Source organism: Barbatula barbatula, assembly GCF_947034865.1.
Source record: "Barbatula barbatula genome assembly, chromosome: 6".
NCBI classification, from domain to species: Eukaryota; Metazoa; Chordata; class Actinopteri; order Cypriniformes; family Nemacheilidae; genus Barbatula; species Barbatula barbatula.
Genome location: NC_136765.1, coordinates 23,515,772 through 23,536,004, shown reverse-complemented (window position 1 = coordinate 23,536,004; position 20,233 = coordinate 23,515,772). Strand labels below are relative to the sequence as shown.

At 39.9% G+C, this 20,233-nt stretch overlaps 2 protein-coding genes across 2 annotated transcripts; one reads left to right on the top strand and one right to left on the bottom strand.

The window, feature by feature from the left end:
- The first annotated feature begins 55 nt into the window (after positions 1-55).
- atg14 (autophagy related 14) lies at positions 56-4,517 on the top strand. The gene is made up of 10 exons (XM_079459419.1): positions 56-522; positions 1,041-1,103; positions 1,184-1,226; positions 1,311-1,392; positions 1,496-1,733; positions 1,806-2,038; positions 2,343-2,460; positions 2,656-2,746; positions 2,832-2,917; positions 3,114-4,517. The coding sequence occupies exons 1-10, from the start codon at positions 230-232 to the stop codon at positions 3,409-3,411; spliced, it is 1,545 nt and encodes a 514-aa protein (XP_079315545.1). The 5' UTR covers positions 56-229; the 3' UTR covers positions 3,412-4,517.
- fbxo34 (F-box protein 34) lies at positions 4,422-19,951 on the bottom strand. The gene is made up of 3 exons (XM_079459418.1): positions 19,700-19,951; positions 11,959-12,100; positions 4,422-8,669 (listed from the first exon to the last, which is right to left on the bottom strand). The coding sequence occupies exons 2-3, from the start codon at positions 12,036-12,038 to the stop codon at positions 6,647-6,649; spliced, it is 2,103 nt and encodes a 700-aa protein (XP_079315544.1). The 5' UTR covers positions 12,039-12,100; positions 19,700-19,951; the 3' UTR covers positions 4,422-6,646.
- Between the last annotated feature and the right edge of the window lie 282 nt (positions 19,952-20,233).

Here is a 20,233-nt window from a genome sequence, read left to right as displayed (position 1 = left end):
AACAGTAACAAACATGGCAAGCATGTTATTTCCTAAGAATGAACTTCACCAGTCCACGTGACATACACAAACAACACGTCACGTGATACACCGGATATCCAGCTTTCATCACAGACACACCAGTCAACAAGTACTGGCTGTTTATTTTAACATTTTAAACCACAGACCATGTAAACCTACTTGAGCGGGTTTCTTATGGGCTTCGAATCCTGACGGAGCCTCTGTCATCATGGCTAGTGCCGTGGCTGCCGAATCCCGCGCCGTTGGGCCTGGTGAAGAACAACCGGAGTCTGCATCAGAGGCCCGGGCACCTGTGCAGCCGCAGCCGCCTCGGCAGCACCTTCGGACGGCGTGTGCGGGCGCGTCTGCCGCGGTCATGGTGGAGGCGCTGGATGATGCCGAAGGGCTGTTTGTAGCCGTGGAGAGATGTCCGCTCTGTAACACAGCCCGACGCAGACTTACCTGTGCCCGATGCATCCAGGCCGGAGATTTCGTGTACTTTGACGGAAGAATTCAGGAGAAGTGTGCAGATGTTTTACTGCTAATGTAGTTAGCTTCGCGATGCTAAAAGGCTAAAGCTAACTTGTAAACAAACCGTCAAACTGTTAGTAGTTTTCGCTATCGCCGTTTTGTGTCAGTAGTTTCATTTCTTTCCTTTTCTTTTATTTAAGCAGGTGTCGTCCACGCGATTAAGTTTTTTTATAAATGCATGAATAAACATTATAAAAGCATTTATGTTTGTGTGTTGAACTGGTTAGCTTTAGCTGAGTCATGTTGATAAAAGTCATGGGTGTACATGCATCCAAAGGTGTTTAAATGAGATTAAATTGCTATTTTGACAGTTTGCAGCTTCAGTAAATGTTAACCGTGTATGAAATAGAGATATTGTGCAATGTTATGCATGGCTTGATATAACAACGTGGTTTAGTTAGTCTGTTTTTCTCTTAATAATTGTAAAGTGCATACTATATTACTGTAATATCACCCTTATATATATTATGATTCATTTTTATGAATAAATGATCATGTTCTGGTGACAGGTACGCAGAAAAACTTGAAAGACTCAAGAAGCTGAAGACTGAAAAAGAGAATCTACAACAGAGGTGTGATATTAATATCTTATGTTGGACGATTTGAGATCGTGTATATAAAATGATTAGAATATTGATTATTCCTTTCTTAGAGTCATCGAAGCCATGGACAAGAAAGTTGAGGCTGATCAGCTGGTAAGTTCTGGGTTTTGTTTAAGCACTCCACATTTGAAATGATCGATAATGACATTTGACCTTAATGGTTTTGGTTCAACATAGAGGTGGAAAATCATGTCATGTAAGATGAAAATCCAGCAACTGAAAGAGGCCATCTGCACTGGCGATGAAGAAGTGAAGAGTGGTGAGTCCGTACTGTCACACAGGTTCATCCCATAAAGAAATATTTTTTGTGTCTGAATTCTGTGTCGCTTTACCAAGTTATGTTTTTTCTTGTTACCTTTTAGGCAGGGAGCTGTTGTTGCGTTCTCAAGAGGAAGGTCAGAGACTGCAGCGTAGGGCCAGTCGGCACCAGGAGAAGAGAGATAAGATTAAGCGCCATAACCAAAAGCTCGGTGAGCTTCTGGAAAAGAGATCCAAAGAGCTGCAGGGAAGACTGGAGGCCCTGGCCGAGGTGCGGAGAGAGCACATCCTGGAGCTCACCACACACGTCTTTCACATACAGGAGGAGAAGCAGGGCAGCAGGTCAGAGTCAGAGGAATTATGAGCATACAGAAAGCACAACACATCATATTTACAGTATTTCTTTGTATTAAGGGATCCAGTGGATCCAGCTGTGGCCGAGTACGACCTTGCTCTGACCTCCAGCACCGTTACTGAACTCGCAGAGGCCAGACGAACCACATACCACTCGGGACGCTGGATCTGGGACGATCAAAACGGAGAGACCAGCATAAGCATCACTGGGCCACATGTCACACTGCCCAGCAATGGAGACTGCTCAGCCTATTACGGCTGGGTGGAAGAGAAGAGCGGAAACCAGGGCCCAGGTACTGCAAATACAGCCTGTCACCTCTCGGTCATTTCTCAAAATGTAGGTTTTGACAGAATGAAATGGATGGCAGCGGTTGATTCAGAAATTACAAATCCTTGCAAATAAATAGATTTATTCAAGTGTGCCATTCGTATGCTTCTTTAAAACTAAAAATAAGGATGCATACCTTTAGTCTACTTTTTTATGTATTCAGAAATATGCTTTATGTACTTTTCAAAATTTACTTAACATGAAACCCATCTTATAGTAAAGTTTTGCTTTTGTTAACATCTTTATTTTACATTTCATTAATGTTTCAGAACTGGATCACATGAACCCAGCCCACACCATCAGTGCTGCCCTCTGCTATGCCACACAACTCGTCAACATCCTGTCTCATATTCTGGATGTCAACCTTCCGAAAAAGTTGTGCAACAGGTCATAGCAGCATATGAACTCTTTCGTCTGTTTATTTTCTAATTCCCTTCAAGTAAACTGTCGAGACATCAGTGTTTGTGGTTTATCTCTGTGACAGTTTTGAAGCGGGAGCAATCTTCAGTATGTGGCACAACGTTGAGTTTTAAGACCAGGGACATCTGACATCTTACTCGTTCTGTTTTGTCTCCTCTACAGCGAGTTCTGTGGTGATAATCTGACCAGATTTCGATTCACCCGCGCCGTAAACAAACTCAATACCAACATCCTGCACCTCTGCTTCTCACAGGTAACTTTTCTTGAATTAATCCGAATTCGGCCTGTTTTGATCTGAGAATATTCTGATGACATCTCACGTGTATGTCGACCCTTAGAATGTTGACAGCGAGCTGCTTCATCCTCACCACACTTTGAGGAACATCATGTTTTTAGTGTCTACAGCAAACAAGAACCTCGGCAGGTAAAATAAATTCTCTGAATTGTAGACTACATGTTTACTTTGTTGTGCCAAACAAATTCCTTTTCCATATTTACCTTTTTCATCTGACATGCTCAAGGCCGTATGGGTCTGGAAAAGCTATTTTAACCAAATATATGTTGTCTCTATTTCATCAGTAAAGCATCGCTTTCACAATTCTGCCAATTCCAATTTACAGAACTGGGCCTTTTGAAGTGAGTGCAGACTTAGAAGAATCAATGGAGTTTGTGGAACCAGAAGCAGCCGGACCTGCTGAGGAGAGCGGCGATGAGGTGGTGACAGATGAAGAAACAGACTTGGGCACGGACTGGGAGACTGTTCCCAGTCCCCGCTTCTGTGACATCCCATCTCAGCCTATGGATCTTTCCCAAAGCGCCATGCAGGCGTCTCAGCCAGTCGGCAACGCTGGGGGAATGATCTCATCTGCGGCCGCTTCCGTCACGTCTTGGTTCCGTACCTACACTGGTCAGCGCTGAGATCAGATTGATGTAAGGGGTGGTTAAACCCATCTCGTTGTTTAACTTGCATATGCAGACAAAGGGAATTTTTTGTTCACCTGACTGCTCATATATGTGGTAGAAACCAGAGGGAAGGATGTGATCTTCAGAAGCAACTCATGTGTGCTAGTAATAAAGTCTTCAAAGCAGAAATGAAATTTCTGTTCTTCTGTTGCTGACATTTAACTGCAGACATTACATAACTTTCACCCATTGCCAAATATTATTTTTGTTATATTCACCGCAATTGTAGAAAGCATTGTTGGACAGACTTGAATCTGTGCCGTCTGACTGATGGATTGTAAATTCTCACGGAAGAGTGAAACTGCACCTGTTCACCAGCTTTTCATAGAGTCTTACTGTATAAATGTTGCTGGACTGAAAGAGTGAAACATAATATTGGTGTGTTTTGTTTTATTAGATTATATACATTTTCAAAAGGTGTGTATTGCCATTTTTCTCTCTTCTCTTTAAGATGCAACATGCTGTATCAGGCATGAATACTCTGGCATTGTTTTACATGTGCTGCCCTGTAATGATTTTGCCTTTATTTATTTTTTCACCATCTTTAGTTGTTGAAACTAAATTCATACTTTTTAAAGAAAGTCTGTTTCATGTAAACATGTATTTGTATTAGCAAATCCGCACAGTTATTAAACTGAAAACCTCTCTGATATACAATAGAAATGAAGCATTATTCATATGTATAAATGACAGTTTTGCATTATTTATATGTATAAATGACATTTTTGTTTTAAATGTGTTGTGATATCGCCAGTTGCATTTGGAAGAAACTGCAAAAGAAGCATAAAGATTATAAATTCTTAGACAAGGGTAGAAATCATCAAGCGCTCATGTATATTCAGTTTTCATGTCGGCCAATTTTTGTAAAAAAAAGATCTGTACTTTAAATCAGTTATACATTGTAAAACCTGCTGCTGTCAGTCATTTATTATGTGATGTAACACCATTTAGCTTTAAAGAACAAAGATTAACTAGAGGATTTATTCATATTCAGGCTCCACCCACACATAATAAAAACCAATGTACACTCTTGACAACAAAGCAAAATACAGAGTTTTCCTAAACTTTTCCCCAAGATATAAATTTTGTATGTATGAGGTCGTTTATAAAACTTTATCTCCAGATTAACTGAAACCGAAAACTATTAAAACTATCCCTTTAACCGTAGTAGTAGACAGTAATAGTAAGGCTTACATGACAATATTCCTTGATAATGTAACGTTTCAACATGTATTGAAAGTATAATTGTGTGTGCAACAAACATTTGGCAAAACTTTGTTTTCACAAGGTGCACGTTGAGAAAGGTGATGTTTTTTATATATTTTATCATGGAATTATTCACCTTAGTTAAGTTTCCATAAGTGTCTCCTTTTACGTGACAGAAATTAATTTAAACAGCAAATGAAATGTGAAATTGAAAACCAGATTTAGTACACAAAAACTGAAAAAATCCTTTTAAATGTTTCACAACGTCTCAATGTTTGAACATTTTGTTGAATTAGAAAAGTTATTGAAACATTTCAAGATTCAGGATAGATTTAAAAAGCTTCCCAGGTTGAGACCTCCAAAAACTGGATGATGGAATTGATGGTATGCTTTTGCAAACTGAAGTCAAAGGGTGACTACTTTGAAGATGTGAACATATAACAGTTTATTAATTTTGAACCCTTTAGCCCGGTTTCACAGACAGGGCTTAGTTTAAACCAGGACTAGGCTTTAGCTACTTTATTAAAGGAATTTAACTTGTCTCAGTTAAAACTATTTTAGTGTGAATCTTGAGACAAATCAATAGAACTTAACTGAATATAACTTGCAATGACAGATCCTAAAACATTTAAGATACCTCAAGCCTTGTTTGTGAAACCGGCAAAATAATTCCCACAGTTACAGTGCTGTTATTCCATGGTTTTATGATTATTCTAAAATGTGGACAAAATACACAACTAAGTGATCCAAAAACCTTGCTCAAGGGTTTATATATATATAAAAATACCTATGAATTTATAAGAGTCTCCACTTATTCCATAGAAAGGTAAATGTATCTGGTTAATCCAAGCACAAGGATTAAACAATGATTTAAAGAGAGAGAAAACCAACACAGCAATTTTACAGCGAAATTCTCCAAGATATACTTTATTGAAGTAAAATGCCTTAACAGGCAGAGCACAGCAATGTCATTACCAATAATAATAATCTTTAAAAATCTGACACACACTTTGGAAAACATTATTGCAACGAAATTTGTCATTTTTTTCAGATGGTGTTCAGTTAATCACTGTCAAGATGGAGAAACTCTCATACCCACAATCAAATGTTTCCCGTCGAGAAACAGTACATCATACAAGTTAGACAAACACTTATAATTGGAGAAGAATATGTGCTGCCTGCTCACAGGGGTCATCCCGCTGTAAAATAAGAGCAACCATTTCATATAGATATTTATATACACGTTAGCATTAAAAGAACAAGGCGTTTATCCCCACATTAAGATTTCCTGTCACACGTCCGTCATCATTCATTATTCTGTTATGATATATAGGATTCTGTGCTATATACAAAATACAAATGTAAACATCTGGGCTCAGAACAATCTCAAACCCAACAAGTCATGACGCCATTGCTCTCCCTAACATCCCAGGACTTGTTAGCAGTAATGAGATGGTTTTGGGAGATGGGGAACAGAAGCAACTATTCCAACTCATTGCATTCTTGCTACGAGATTACCCATCACCAATGAATAAGGTATGAAACTATACAACTGTAATGCTCATTAAGGTTTATTTTTGCAGGCTAAGTTTAGATCAGTGCAAGAAAGTAAAGCAGAGGTGCATTATAAAGAACTGAAAAGTTCTTCAGATGTTACCAGAAAATAAGTTAGTCGTTAATGCTTATTCAAAATAATGTCATCAAGCGGTACCCAGATAGAACTCTGCAAAATTCAGTCTTTAAGGGTTAAAGTGCAGACAAACATCAAGGACCTGAGGAAGGTATCCATTAGGGGAGTTGGTGATCGGTTGGCGGAAAAGTACAGAGATCCAGCAATTTCTTTTTAGCAACCTGGTTTTAAGCACTACACAATAACAAAAAAGCGCACATGCTCATTGGCAACACACAGGCACAGAAACACACAGCTCATTCACACCAATAACACACAGGCCTCAGAAACAAAAAGCATTTGCCTCCTGGCACACTATGAGTCTTCGTCAGTGTCCCTACTTTTCTTGTAAATCGGCATGTTGATGCTATGAAAGGCAGGAACCCAGCGGTTATCGTGGAGTCCCACGTTACAACCAGGCGTGTCTTTGTGAGCGCCCCGGCAGCACATCCAATAACCCGGGCCATAGGGAAGTGCCTGGCAGTAGGGCTTGTGATGCCAGCGGCAGAGCGAAACGTCACCTCGATCGTAGTGCTTCTTGCACTGCTTGCAGGGATCATCCTTGTAGCGGGGATCGCTCACCCAACGAGAATCCGCAGGCCGTATGCCGTAACTCTCAATGATGAATTGGAAGTAATGGCATGTGCACTTGAGGGCAGCCAGGCTTTCAGTAGGCAGCAAGCAGAAGATCTTTACGATGATGTGGTGGGGTAGGAAAAACATGTACTGCTGGGGCTCCAAAAGCAGCTTGATCTTGAAGCGAGTTTCAAGGAATTCGTGAGACACTAGGCGGCGTAAAGGAAAAGCAACAGACTCCCGGCCAACCACGCTTGTTGTTTCAGTCTCAACATTGTGATGGTTTTGTTCAGCATCATGTCCATCGGTACTCTCTTCTCTGAATGACAATGAAGTCTCCACAGAAGGCTTACCGTCATTAAGTTCTTTGTTTTGAGGTGTGTATTCTGGTGAGGAGGACTTATGTTGGTCTTTCAGACGTTGGGCAAAAAACAAAATGCCCGGTTGTGGTTCTTCACTGCCACATAAGCTGGCATGCCTTGTTGAGGACTCGACAATCTTGACCTCTGGGATACACTGCTGTCCTGTCATACAAGAACCATCTTCACGATGGAGGTTTGTGGTGGTAAGATTACACTGCGAGCCCTCTGTTGTTGCCAACTCGAGGGATGGGGAAGTTAGCTTGTCCAAAACACTACCCAGTTCTTGTTGTTCACTGTGAACTGTCCTTTCCTGAGGAGCAGTAGATGATACTGAATGTGAAGGCAATGAAAACGGTTGTGACCCCGCCAAAAGCACACGACCCACCTTCCTCCTTAAGCTGTTGTTTCGAGACAGATCTCCACCTTCTCTGATGCCTTGCCTGCTCAGGCACTGAGACTCCAGCTTGGCCACCATATCCAGAACCCGCACAGATTCTCCTTCCTCCTCTTGGATCTCTGGTTGTTCCGAGTCCTTGGACTGCTGGATGGCTTTTGATAGAGTAATGGTGCTGGTGCTGCATAAGGATTGGGGTTTGGAGCTCACCTGCTGGTCGTTTGCTCTTTGTTCCAGGTATGCCACCATCTCCACAACAGAGATGGTCTTTTCAGACTCCTCTTCCTCTGACATTACTTTGCAAGGATCGATGTTCTCGCTGGGGACCTCGCTTTGAGATATTCTTTGCGTATCAGGTTTTGGAGCTGGAGATTCCACGCTTTTAGGCTTCTCTGGGTTTCCAGACCGTCTCCTGCGCTTGGCCACACACCAGTCACCCCCCTCCCAGCAGCTTTTGTTTTTCAAAGAAACAGTCCGCAGCTCTGGGGCAATGGCTTCTTGTTCAGATGTGTTGTCAATACCACCACCACCACCACAAGTACTACCACACTTCTGTTCTGCAAAAAGAGCAACTTTCTCTTTCGTATTTCCGGGTTTAATGACAGCCCATATGTCCAAAGATCCCTCTGCATCCTCCTCCTGGTAGATCCTAAGCGAGTCTCCATTCTCCAAACCATTCGGAGATGAGAGCAGAACTAAAGTGCTGGTAAATGTTGTGACAGGCGGTGCTTTGGTCTTGCGGGTGCCACTTACTCTAGTTGGTGTGTTGCTCCCAATGTTGGTGCTACATCGTAGGGTATTGGTGGAGATGATGCTGAGGGGGCACCGGTTGGTTGTGCCGTTGCCAGGCGAGCTCATGAGGCTGCAGGCCTGACGAACGCCCCACTCTTTCCTAAGCACTCCCTGCTGGTCGGCATGGAGGCATCGTGTTGCATCGTGCACAGACTCCCGATGTATCTCTTTATCTTGTGGTTTGGGGTACGGCTTAAGGTGCATGGTGGCAAACCTGAGCAAAACACACACACAAAAAAAAAAGAACGTAATGAGTCCAACGTGTGCCACTTAACTCACCAAGTGTCACAAAGAGAACATTAACGTTTTAATTTTTAAGTCGCTGAAGATGAGGACAATAGAACAACAATTCCATTTCAAAAATTCAATTCCATTAAAATAATTCCATTTATTTGCATATCAGTTGAAACATACTACTATCCTTTTTAGGTCTTTGTTGACCTAAAAAGAATTTAGAGATAAATCTGGTACATATATTTACTAGTGACAATCAGCGATCCTTGAGAATGCATATGGGTCAGGTGACCTAGTTTGCTAGATAGTGTGCAGGATGGCAAAAAATCTTCTCAGGCAGAAAACGTTTCATAGTTAGCACAAGGGGTAGCTGTTCCCTCCTGCCCTTAGGCTGACATAATGGGAATAGAGCCACCCAGGTCCAGACACAGCTGGGAACTTACACAAGCACTCAGCTGACACTGACCCAGCTGTCCCACAAACAACCCTGCAGCACCACAAACCGCAGCAGGCATGAACCCTCACAGACATAAGTGCTTATAAGGTATTCTTCAACGGCTGACTCAGACCTGATAATGGGGTAGAAGGATTCTCACATGACTTAACCTGGGTTGGCATTCAGAGTGTGCACAGCTATTTCGGAGCTGAGCCATGAGTAGGAGGCAATCTGGCTTGCTCAAAAAGGTAGGCAGGGTGTGTTGGCTGCAGCCATTTATTGGACAATTTATTTGCAAACATTGAAAGTGGCATGTCCATTGAGCAGTGCGAATACCATTTGGTGTGTCCTTGGAAAGTTTGCATAGCCTGGCACCTTTTCTTCGGTGTAAACGTTCTTATGTGTCAAACAGTGGGAGAGGCCAATCTGTAAGATTCAGAATTATTTGGTTGAACTAACGTCTTGCCTTTTATGTGGCGCCACATTTTATCCAAGTTAACAGTAGCTTTGAATAGTGGGCACACTAACATTTCCTGGCACAACCCGGCCTTGAACTTCCTGTTCTTGCCAAGTTTCAGCATTAAAAAAAATCTCAAACTTGAGATTCTTTTGAATCAGGGGCTTTTAAATTCAGCAGTTGGTCATCTAGCTGACACGGAAAAGAAAAAAAAAGTACTGTAATGCGTTTGAAAATGTCAGCATTGAAAACAGAAGCCAACAGATTTGGAGCCAATTGTGCTTGATTTTCTTCTCTATATTTTTTATTCACAAAACGATAAATTACGCATTCAATTCGACCAGACACCAATTTGTATATTGACTGAATGGAAGAAAAACAAAAGCAAGCGAAGCAAATATTGCTCCACAATGTCTCAAGAACCTCCCAGTTCGCAGAACACATTTCTGGACCTGAGTATGATTACCATGGAGACATGCCAGCTTGTATCTGGCGCTCAAATACTGATTTTTACCCATTACACAACCTGGCAAAAACACACAGCCCCCTCCCAGCCTTCACCCTCAATGCACCCACAACTCAAACTTTCCTTAAGACCGTGTGCCAGAGCACACTTCGAGTCAATGATAGTTTAAAGGCAAAAAAACATAACATCACTGTGTAAATACCCACAAGAAAAAAGCAATACAAGGGGGTAAATGTCAAAACATGAGGTGAGCTTAAACGGAAATTTACATTTAGTAATTTAGCAGATGCTTCTATCCAAAGGGACTTACAAAGAGCACAATGCCTCTGTTAACAGAAGATTTTTGCTCCCCTTCTTGTAAACGCTCATGATTTCATCTATTAGAGAACCTGTCCAACACAGTGAAAAAAATGATGAGGTCACAACTATGTGTTCCTCGTAAAGCAAAGTAGACTTCAGAGTTACGAAATAAATGGAGCAGTGACAGAGCATCCAAGTCTCCACACGTCTCCATGTGTTGCCACAACCTATAGTTCATGTAGTCATAGCTTAGAGACATACAAAACAAAGGAGGAGTAATTATAGACAAGATGGCAACACAACCTTACTAAAACGCATACAAAATGGCTTATTCACGTATCCACCCACTTCACACATCTTAAACAAGATGCCCATAGATATTTTCTAGTTGTTCTCTCTCATGTGAAAAGACGAGTAGATCGCGAGCCCACCAGTGTGGGCCTACATGTGTGAAAAGGGGAGAGTCTGGAGCTGTGCTGGGTGACTGACTTACGCGCCGATATCAAGAAATATCACAGTTCAGCTCATCATTGACAAGTTTACAGACACAACGTGAGAACATTAGTACAATTCGCTGTTTGCTGTGACGGATTATTGTAGCCCTATCTTTACATTGTGTTGTGAACATGATGAAAAGTGTGTGTGTTAATAGACAATAAATCCCTCTGAAATGAAAATAACATTGTCATTTCTGTGAGTAGAGTCTATTAAAGGTTTTGTCATTAATACAGCTATTTTGGGGAAAATGTCAATAATTACATTGCCATGTGATTACATTTAAGGTGTGCCCCTAAATGTTCTGCTTGCGCTCCTAAAGATTTCAGTCAGGGGCTACAGTGCTCCTAGTAAAAAAGGTTTGACTGAAGTCCTGAACTATATAAATAAAAGAAAGGACATGAGATGAAATTAGGATTCAGGAAATTACACAAACTGAACCATAACCTATGTTACTTGTCTGCGCACCATGGATCAAAGTGTAGGTGTTTATAGCTAGCACATTGCTCTAATGCAAGTTGGTGCAATTTCATTAAATCCTTTAGAATTACTTATTTTAAAATCCTGTTGTAACTAGATGATTTGTTGTTGTGGCCTCTACATTCATAGAACAGATGAAACAGGAGTCTGTTTTTTAGGAAATTTAGTGACACAACCCATATGGATCAAACTAAAACAGACGCCATAGGTTTCCCAGTCAATAATGAAACATGACATGAACTGTATCATAACTTTGGTTTGCTTAGCTTAAAATGCACTAAAAACACCTTCTTCGAGGTCGCCTAATCTACTGCGTCTGCGCACAGGCTGGCAAGTTCCTCACGAGAGCCCCAACGCAGTGAATTGCCTGTCTTTACTGACTGGTTTTACTGGAAGGCGGGACTTCCTTCGCTAGAGCCATATCGAGCATTGCATGGGTCCCCATTCATTGTAACGACAGTGGTGCATCTTGTTAATAATAATATCTTTGTCTAGAAGTACTTCCGGTTTCAGTTTCTAAAACACAACAAAACGTTTGAACGAAATGCAACTAACCAATCAAAAAAGTTCTTCAGGACCAGTGTTTACATCTTGCAAAGTGGTCTATAGAATTTAGCGCACAAAGTAGCAATTACCTCCAGACTGAGGCTCGAAACCGTGGTTCCCGGTAAGGGGTGGGGTTGAAGTAACTGATAGTTTCACATTTCTGAGGCATTAGGTTCCTTCCTCCAGTGCGAGCGATGTCTCCTAACAGAAGAGATCAAGACTCCGGTCACACTGCAAAACAACATTAATGAAAGAAATTGACAAACGTTTTTCTGTAGTATTCAACTATATTTGTAATTAAACATTGAGAAACAGCGGCTGCAAAATAAATGCAAAAACTTAAAATCTAAAATCAAGGCAGTGGGTACATAAAAATGACTTTCAGCAAGATGAATGGTTATGGCTAGATTGGATAAGTCTGTATTTCATGCTAAAAAAATTATTGCAACGGCCAATGCAGTATGCAGCAAAAGCAGGCGGGGTGCAGTTTAAAAATAACCAGGCTTTATCATAAGAGACCCAGTAACCCAGATAAAAGACAGAGAGCATTGATGAGAAGAGGCATAAAAAACCTGAACCTCAAACAAACTGGGTCACAGTTAAAATTTGTCCAGAGAATACGCATGATGTTATGCAAAAAACAGCTTCTATAACTATATCCAACCCTTTCCACAAAAATATAATGTTGTGATACCAAAATAAACCTGTAAAAGATACATCAGGACTTATATTGAACTATATTAAAAATGATCTACATCTCTAATGATTAAAATACAAAATAGCAAGATTTGGGAAAAAAGCTAAACAAAACATATGGCTCTGAATATCATGTCTATTGTCTCTTCAGGGGCTGGAAAAGCAGCCAAGCAGTTTGTTCTCAAAAGAGTGCATCAACCATGAAAACCAGATAAGCTCGCAAAAAGATTTTGGAACGGTTTCCTGGCGTCCCATTCATAAGCTCTAACAGAAACACTGGCTAACAAAACGGACACTGGCTGAGCTCACTAGCAAGGACAAGATTACATGGTCTCTCAACATAGATACCGAAATGAAGCCGAGATAAACTTAATTTCCTTTTGCTCCACCGTCCAACCTCATTCTTATCCATCCGCTCAAAGTTCTGGCATGCTCATGCTGTTCCCGAGGCGGATCCACAATCGACACCAAAATCACTATAGATTCATTCTTCTTACGCAGTTATGTTAAAAACTACTCGCATGCATCCAAGCAAATCTGCACTCATTCCATTGTAAATTCCTTTGCTCCAACATTCACACAGTGTTCCGTTATAAAGGGTAATATGTACACAGTATCCGTCCTAGAACAGCACATGGTTTTATTTGTCTGACTGACACCCTCCAGAATTTCATCTAAGCAGCTGTGATTGGTCAGGTCATGCAGGCTATTCTAACAAGCACGTGTGGGCCTGTCGGAGGAAATTAATGCAAGTATGATAAGGAGCCATTGGACAATTCAAGATCCCTGCATGCCTATAAATGGCAAAGATAATCAATAGTGTCGCACCACTACTTTAAAAATGGGACGAAGCCCAAAAATCATACGGGAGGTGACTGCTCCATACCCACCAGTATGTACTTTTGTATCCTATGACGTAAGGAAAACAAATAAGCTAGACAAATAGATGCAGACAATAGGTCTACACATAACTGCGCACAACACACACAGAGTCGTTTAAAAGTCCTTACCATTTCCTACAATATACCTGAAATTGCTCAAGATCTCCAAAAACAATGGCTCCGGTTCAAAAGTAGGGGTGGGGTGCCTGTTAAACTTGCACAATGTCCTTTCCAGGCCATCTAAAACAGATCAGCAGCTACAAGAGCGTTTATAGAGCTTTCCAGATCTCTGAACGTGTAAAAAGACTCAAGCCCGTAAATCAAAGAACCACACACACCTCTCGCAATACAAACAATTCTTTTTTTAGCTTCCCTAGCAAACAGAGATGTCTTACAATGTTGAAAGAGTTACGAGTGAGAGAAAATGTAATGATTATAATAATGTATCTTTATTCAATCTTTAAGACGTCTAAATTAACAATTTTTGCGCATTAAACATTTTAAATTTATGTTTTCTACATGGGTTGCATGCCTGGTAACATAACAGATATGTCTTTGTAATAATTTTGTCAAAATTGATGAAAGATGAGTGCTAATTGTCCAAGAAATGATTCCACTATACCAGCCTGATTCAATGTCCATTTTAAAGCATTTATAATTAAATGACACATGTGTGCTGTTAGTTTAATCATCCTTAGGTCATCAGAAATGTAGGTATCATTATTTCGTTAGTAAAATTCCTTAAGCCCCATAGAAGAAGAAACACAAAAGTTATCCCAGTGGCTCCTGATGAATGTGGTCTGAAAAACTGATAGGTATGTGCAAGAAAAGATTAGTTCACAACATTTGTTATCCATAGCCTAAAAAAGACTGTCACTTCAGGATTGAATAAACAATGTCACTTACATCTTGGGGGTCCACCATTTATTCTAATACCAACAATTTAGTCAAACAGTTAAGCAAGGGAAAGGGTTATTAAAATATCTTGTACAAAAATGTTAAACCTACTTTATTTTTATAAATGTATTACAATACAGTGCTGTGTAATGTCTTAGGTTACAAACCCTGCGAGTATAAGATTTGTCAATAAAACAGAGTTCTTGATAACCAATCTACAATTCAGAATAATGTGTCTGTATACATGTCTATACTTTAGATCTCGGTGAACAATAAGCCTTGTTTATATCTTAATCTTGTTTTATGGAACAGCCCTCTGCTCGACACGGCTCTGTGGTCTTAACAAAGGTCTTCTGAAGCGAATCGATACATTTGTTTAAGAGAAATATCCATATTGACAGTGTTATTAAAGTTAATGTCTAGCTTCTGTAATCTCTCGAATGCGTGTAAACCTGATCTTTTCTTTCGGCAAATGATGGTGACAAAAGCTCCCACCAGAGTAGACGTTATCCTATTCGAACAAATGAAAAATGCTGAGTTCGTCACAGGAACTTACAAAACGCCTGTGGAAGCTAGACATCAACGTTAATAGCACTATAAATATGGATATTGCTCTTAAACAAACACATCGATTTGCTTCAGAAGACCTTTGTTAAGATCACAGAGCCATGTCGAGCAGCTCTTTGATCGACGGATGCACTTTTTGCAGCTTCAAAACGTCAACACCCATACAATTCCCATTCTAACGCTTGAAAGTAAAATGACTGGGTAATGAATGTGGTGGTATAACTCCAACTGCATTATTCTTCAGGAAGAAAACCACGTTCAGTTAAAACAAGGGCAAATTTTTATTTGATCGTAAAGTATACCTTTAAGCTTCTACTCGAAGTTCTAGGTAACACCACAAATGCAAACAAATGTGTTACACAGACCATGTTACCTCTTATACAAAAGGATACATCTATTACTTGTTTTGAAGCAAGCAAGCAGATGTATGGACCATCATATTTAACATAATAGTGTGGGCCTCATTTCAACTTGAGTGCATGTTGTGGTGAAGGTGAAAGATGATTTTGATCTTATGTTTATCTAAATGTTAGCCTTCCTCAGAACACTACAGTTCACAGAGGTTCACTTCCTCCAGGTTCTTCAGATTAAATTCCCTTCCTCAGAAACATGCAAGTAACAATGTGGTTTTCTCGTTTCAACCCAGGCATTTTCAATGCACTTGGCATACAGACAGAATGTGATTTTATATTTGACTCCGGCCTCTTTCAAATCCAAGGACTTCCTTCCCCTAAGTGAACCATGGTTTGGCTACGGAGTCATTGTGCAATAACTTGTGTTCTAAAGATGCCTGCTTGCAAGTTCCTGGGTCACAAACAAGCGTGTGATTATCTCGAACTTCTGTTGTTTTGTTTGTCTAGATATAAAGTTAGTAAAGTTCTAATGTTTGGTAAAAGGCTATGGTAAGCAATAAAAAGCAAATAGTTTTTTTGCATAATTTTTAAAAAGGTTATGTTTAGCTTTCAAACACAAAGCCGTGTACCCATGCAATGTTTGCATGTGATTTCAGAAAATCTTTATCTCATGTTGCAACAACAAACCAGTAATATAACCACTCAACACATTTAAATGCTCTTTAAAGAGGTCAACAGTAGTTCAATAAGGTAACAACATGGACAAATCAATATTTCCCAAAGTCCCTAATGAAGGTATCATTTAACAAAGGCGGCTACATCAACAACCCCAGTTCTGAATTTCACATCTCGACAGAAGTTCACACTTGCTTTGTAATTGCCCTATGAGGGGCTGTACAAGGATAGCTTGTTGTGCGAGGGGAGTGTGCATGTGTATATGACAGTGTTGCCAAATACTATCCCACAACTTTGACACCGTACTAGGAATAGTTGGCCCAGGTCAACAAGCATATTAAAAGAAGCCCACCCTGACCAAACCACCCAAGACAAGTGGCGTCAATAGAAAGACCCAATTATAGATGAGGTCCACGTCATGACCTCAGACAAAACCAGGCCTCTTTAAACATCCCCAGCTGAAACTTGATGCGTCGAACACACCTTGTGCAATTTGCTTTCTAGGTCAAATTTTCAGTCTCTCTCTCACCCAGTGTCATAAACGTCTGTGATGAGTAGACATACAAACACAGCCTTATGATCTCACAAACAGAAGGTGTGCCATCTAGACTTTGAAGTCTGTCGATTCCTACTAAGAACGAAGTCGTATTTGCAGACAAGAACATAGGCATCCCGGTAGGAGCTGGTGTTTTTGGGCTAACACACACACACTACACAACGTCAAATTAAAACAAAAGAACGTGTTGCATTATTAACTGCGGAAAATAAAGGCTTTGCATTTCACATGCTCCCAGAATAATGCCTAGTTTCAAACACGCCACAACATTTTGCCACACAAAGCTTCAAAGCATGTCAGCTTGATGAAAAACACTTAAACCCAATTTTAGAGAGGGTAATGGAAACCACATACTGCAGACCTGCCTATGAATGAAACAAAAGCTTGTCTGAACCTGCCGGATCATTGTCTCCTGCAAAGGTTTGTATAAAAGCTCTCCGTGGTTTGTGGAGTGAGGTAAGGTACACCTTCCTTCCCTTTAACTCTGCCTCATGACTCCAGGCAGAGTGGCCAAACAGGTTTTCTTAAGCTGTGTAAGCAGTCCAGTTGACAGACTTTCCTTCCAAGACCTGGATGGCTTATTGAGTCCAAACAGGTGGTCCGGGCAGAACTGTGCCAGCAGTTATTTACAGAGCGTTAATTTAACTTCTTAAAACTCTGTAATGTTCTTGCTTCAATAAATAAGGAGAGGAAAGCACCTTCAGGGGAAGCTGGCACAAGTCTTGTTCTGCCAAATGTAGAATATGTTAAAATATGTCATTTTTTACCATCAATACTAAAGGAATTCATATTTGACAACCTCATAAATCTTCGAGCTGACTGCAGAGACATCCTAAAAAGGGATTACATCTCAAATCTGTGGGGAAAACTTAACCAATGATTAACATAAAGTGATGACAAAACTACCTTGGCACCACATCATTTGACAAAAAACCACAGGTAAGTTAACAAAGTCTTAGACCGGATGCAAGACCTGGTTAAAATGGATATGACACGAGACTAGGCTTGTTGCAATAGTCTGTGTCACTGGTTGTACATGGTGTCCACCCACCTAACGAGTACATCACTTGTCCATCACGGCAATGCCCCCCACCGTCATTTTTTATTTGTATTTTAATAAATCACTTAGTTTTGTTAAAGATCAAACTACAGTTGCACGTCTGAACACGCCTCCTGCCCTCAGCGTAAGCCGAACAAGTGTCGCAGCAAAGATCAGCAGCAGGAGTCAGATTTTATTCCTCATGCGAGGTGACTGACAAAACGAGGGTGGAGGCTTTTCTCTGTCAAAGAACATGTAGTAGAATACGTAACCACTGTCATCAAGGGCCGGTTAAGTTTTAATTCTCTTTTTGTTCTTGTTTTAAAAAGCCGGTACTTCATTTATTTAGCATAAACGTTTTTCATTTCGTCTTATTTATTTATTTGTTGCACAGTGTGTGCCGTGATTACTAGTTTTGTTTATATAGGCAACTTATCTCACGTAAAAAAAATTATTTTCGTTTCTTATTTATCGTTTGCTTGATGTGTGCTGTGATTATTCATTTTGTAAGGTCTCGGTTTAATATAATAATATGTCATTATGCTTTTTTATAGTTATGTGTTTTTATGATGAGAGATGTTGAACCCACCATTAATTTAAGCAATTTCCTCTTCAGATTAATAAAGACCTCATTTTGCTTCAGTTTTCTTATTTTCTGTTTTTGACTTTGTTGATTATATTCACACTTGTGTATATTTAATATGTGAAAAACTGTTCCGACTCGTAAAACTGGGCTCAAATTGTAATAAATATTATCACTTCCGAAAATATCCAATAAAACCATGTGTTAAAAAATACATTTTGATATGTAAACATATCGAATTGCCGCTTTTCAAAACTAAAAGTAAAACGCATCATCCGCAGGGCCGCATCTGTCCCCCACCCCTGGTGTCACCGGTACAACTGGACATGTCCATTAACTGGTGGGGAAATTTCATCACCTAACATTCCTGCATGAGACAAGTTAAAGATAAAAGGTAAAAGGCAATCAAATTCTGTCCACTTCCCCCATTACAGAAAAACAAGAGTTTTTTGATCAGCCTACTATTGTGACCAGTTAAATGCATCCCAGGCACAGGTCAAAAACGCCTCCGAGAACATCTGAATAAACTGCACATCCTAACAAACACAAATCACCGTTTACATAATATTAAGTATAATCACTACCAAAAAATGCATTTTTTAACAACCATACAAGTCGATCACTCCCTTGGGCAGGGGCAAAGTTCAAATGTCTAATCAACTAGTTAAATATTTATATTCTCATTGCTTCTTGAGTAACATATTCACCTTTACAGTCCTTTAACAACACTGCATGTATTCTCTGGTGAACTGATACACACGCTAACCACAACATGTTTGGATTACAAGACAGGAACGCAATTAACCTATAATAACTCCCAAGAAGTGTTCAATATTAGTATCATCTTTAGCATCAGACATCTGAAAACCATTACATGTCACCAAATCCTTTTAAACGCGACTGAATGACCTGCCTTTAAACCATACACACGCCATTGCAAGTCTGCATTTAAACTCAAACTCACTAAAAGATGCACTATATACAAACAAAACAAGCTTTATTTAAATCAAGGTAAATAACACAGCAAACACAGAACCACCCAAATTAGGAACAGGGCCCTGCAACGAACAAAGTTATTCATAAGTGACCATAAGTGCAACACAAGATAGATGAAACCACCTACGACCGCAGTATCGAAAATAAAATACAAATATTTAAGTAGAAAATATAAAAACCTCAAAAGATAAATGTGACATTGCTACGTCTATGCGCATTAGCACTGAAGCTAACTGACATAAACGCCACCACATAGGTTACGTCTGCCACACTAAGAGCCAAAGATACGAATTTTAAAGCAGTTAAACAGACAAACACGCGTAAATAAAAGACATAATACAAATATACAAAACGTCTAATGCCATTAAAACGTAACGGTATACAGACGTTGTGTTTCGTGGTGTTTAAATGCTAGTTCCGCTCAGCATAACGTTAAGCCAAAACGAGCAGACAGGAAAAAACAACACAAATATAACACTTCCTACTAAAATAAACGCAAAATAAAACTCGATTTAGACGAATAATAGTGATATTTACGACTGACACAGAGGAGGAACGAACCAAACACGAGGAAATTCGTAACTAACCTGAGGAAAAACAACGAGAAATGAAGCTAATTCTTTTCGCTGAGAGGAAAACTCTTCATCTTCTGTGTTTTTCGTGGTTAATTCATCTCATCCCGACGTGATGTTGAAGTCTTGCGTCCTTCGGGACTCAGACATTCGTATTCGAGTGTGTTCAGATCTGATCAGGTGTGCGCGCAGCGTGCACTGGCTTGCTTCATATAACGAGAGCACGCGCATTCACAGACACGCGAGCGCGCACGCACGCACCCACCCAAGAAGTTGGAAAACATTATCTAATAAATAATAAAACTTGAATGTGACATGCATTATAGTTATCTTGCTTTTATTTTATATCATACTTCATGTATTGATTCGAGGATTATGTGTTGTGTTATTAAGCCTTTAGGTGTTCTTAAGGTAAATACAAGAATCAGATGTTTATTAACACATTTACACTTACTGTATGGTCTTCTCTCTCAAGGTAAAAGTGGTCTTATTACATTTCTTTAAGGAAGTTTGTTACATAGATCTAACAAAGCATTGTGATACAGCACA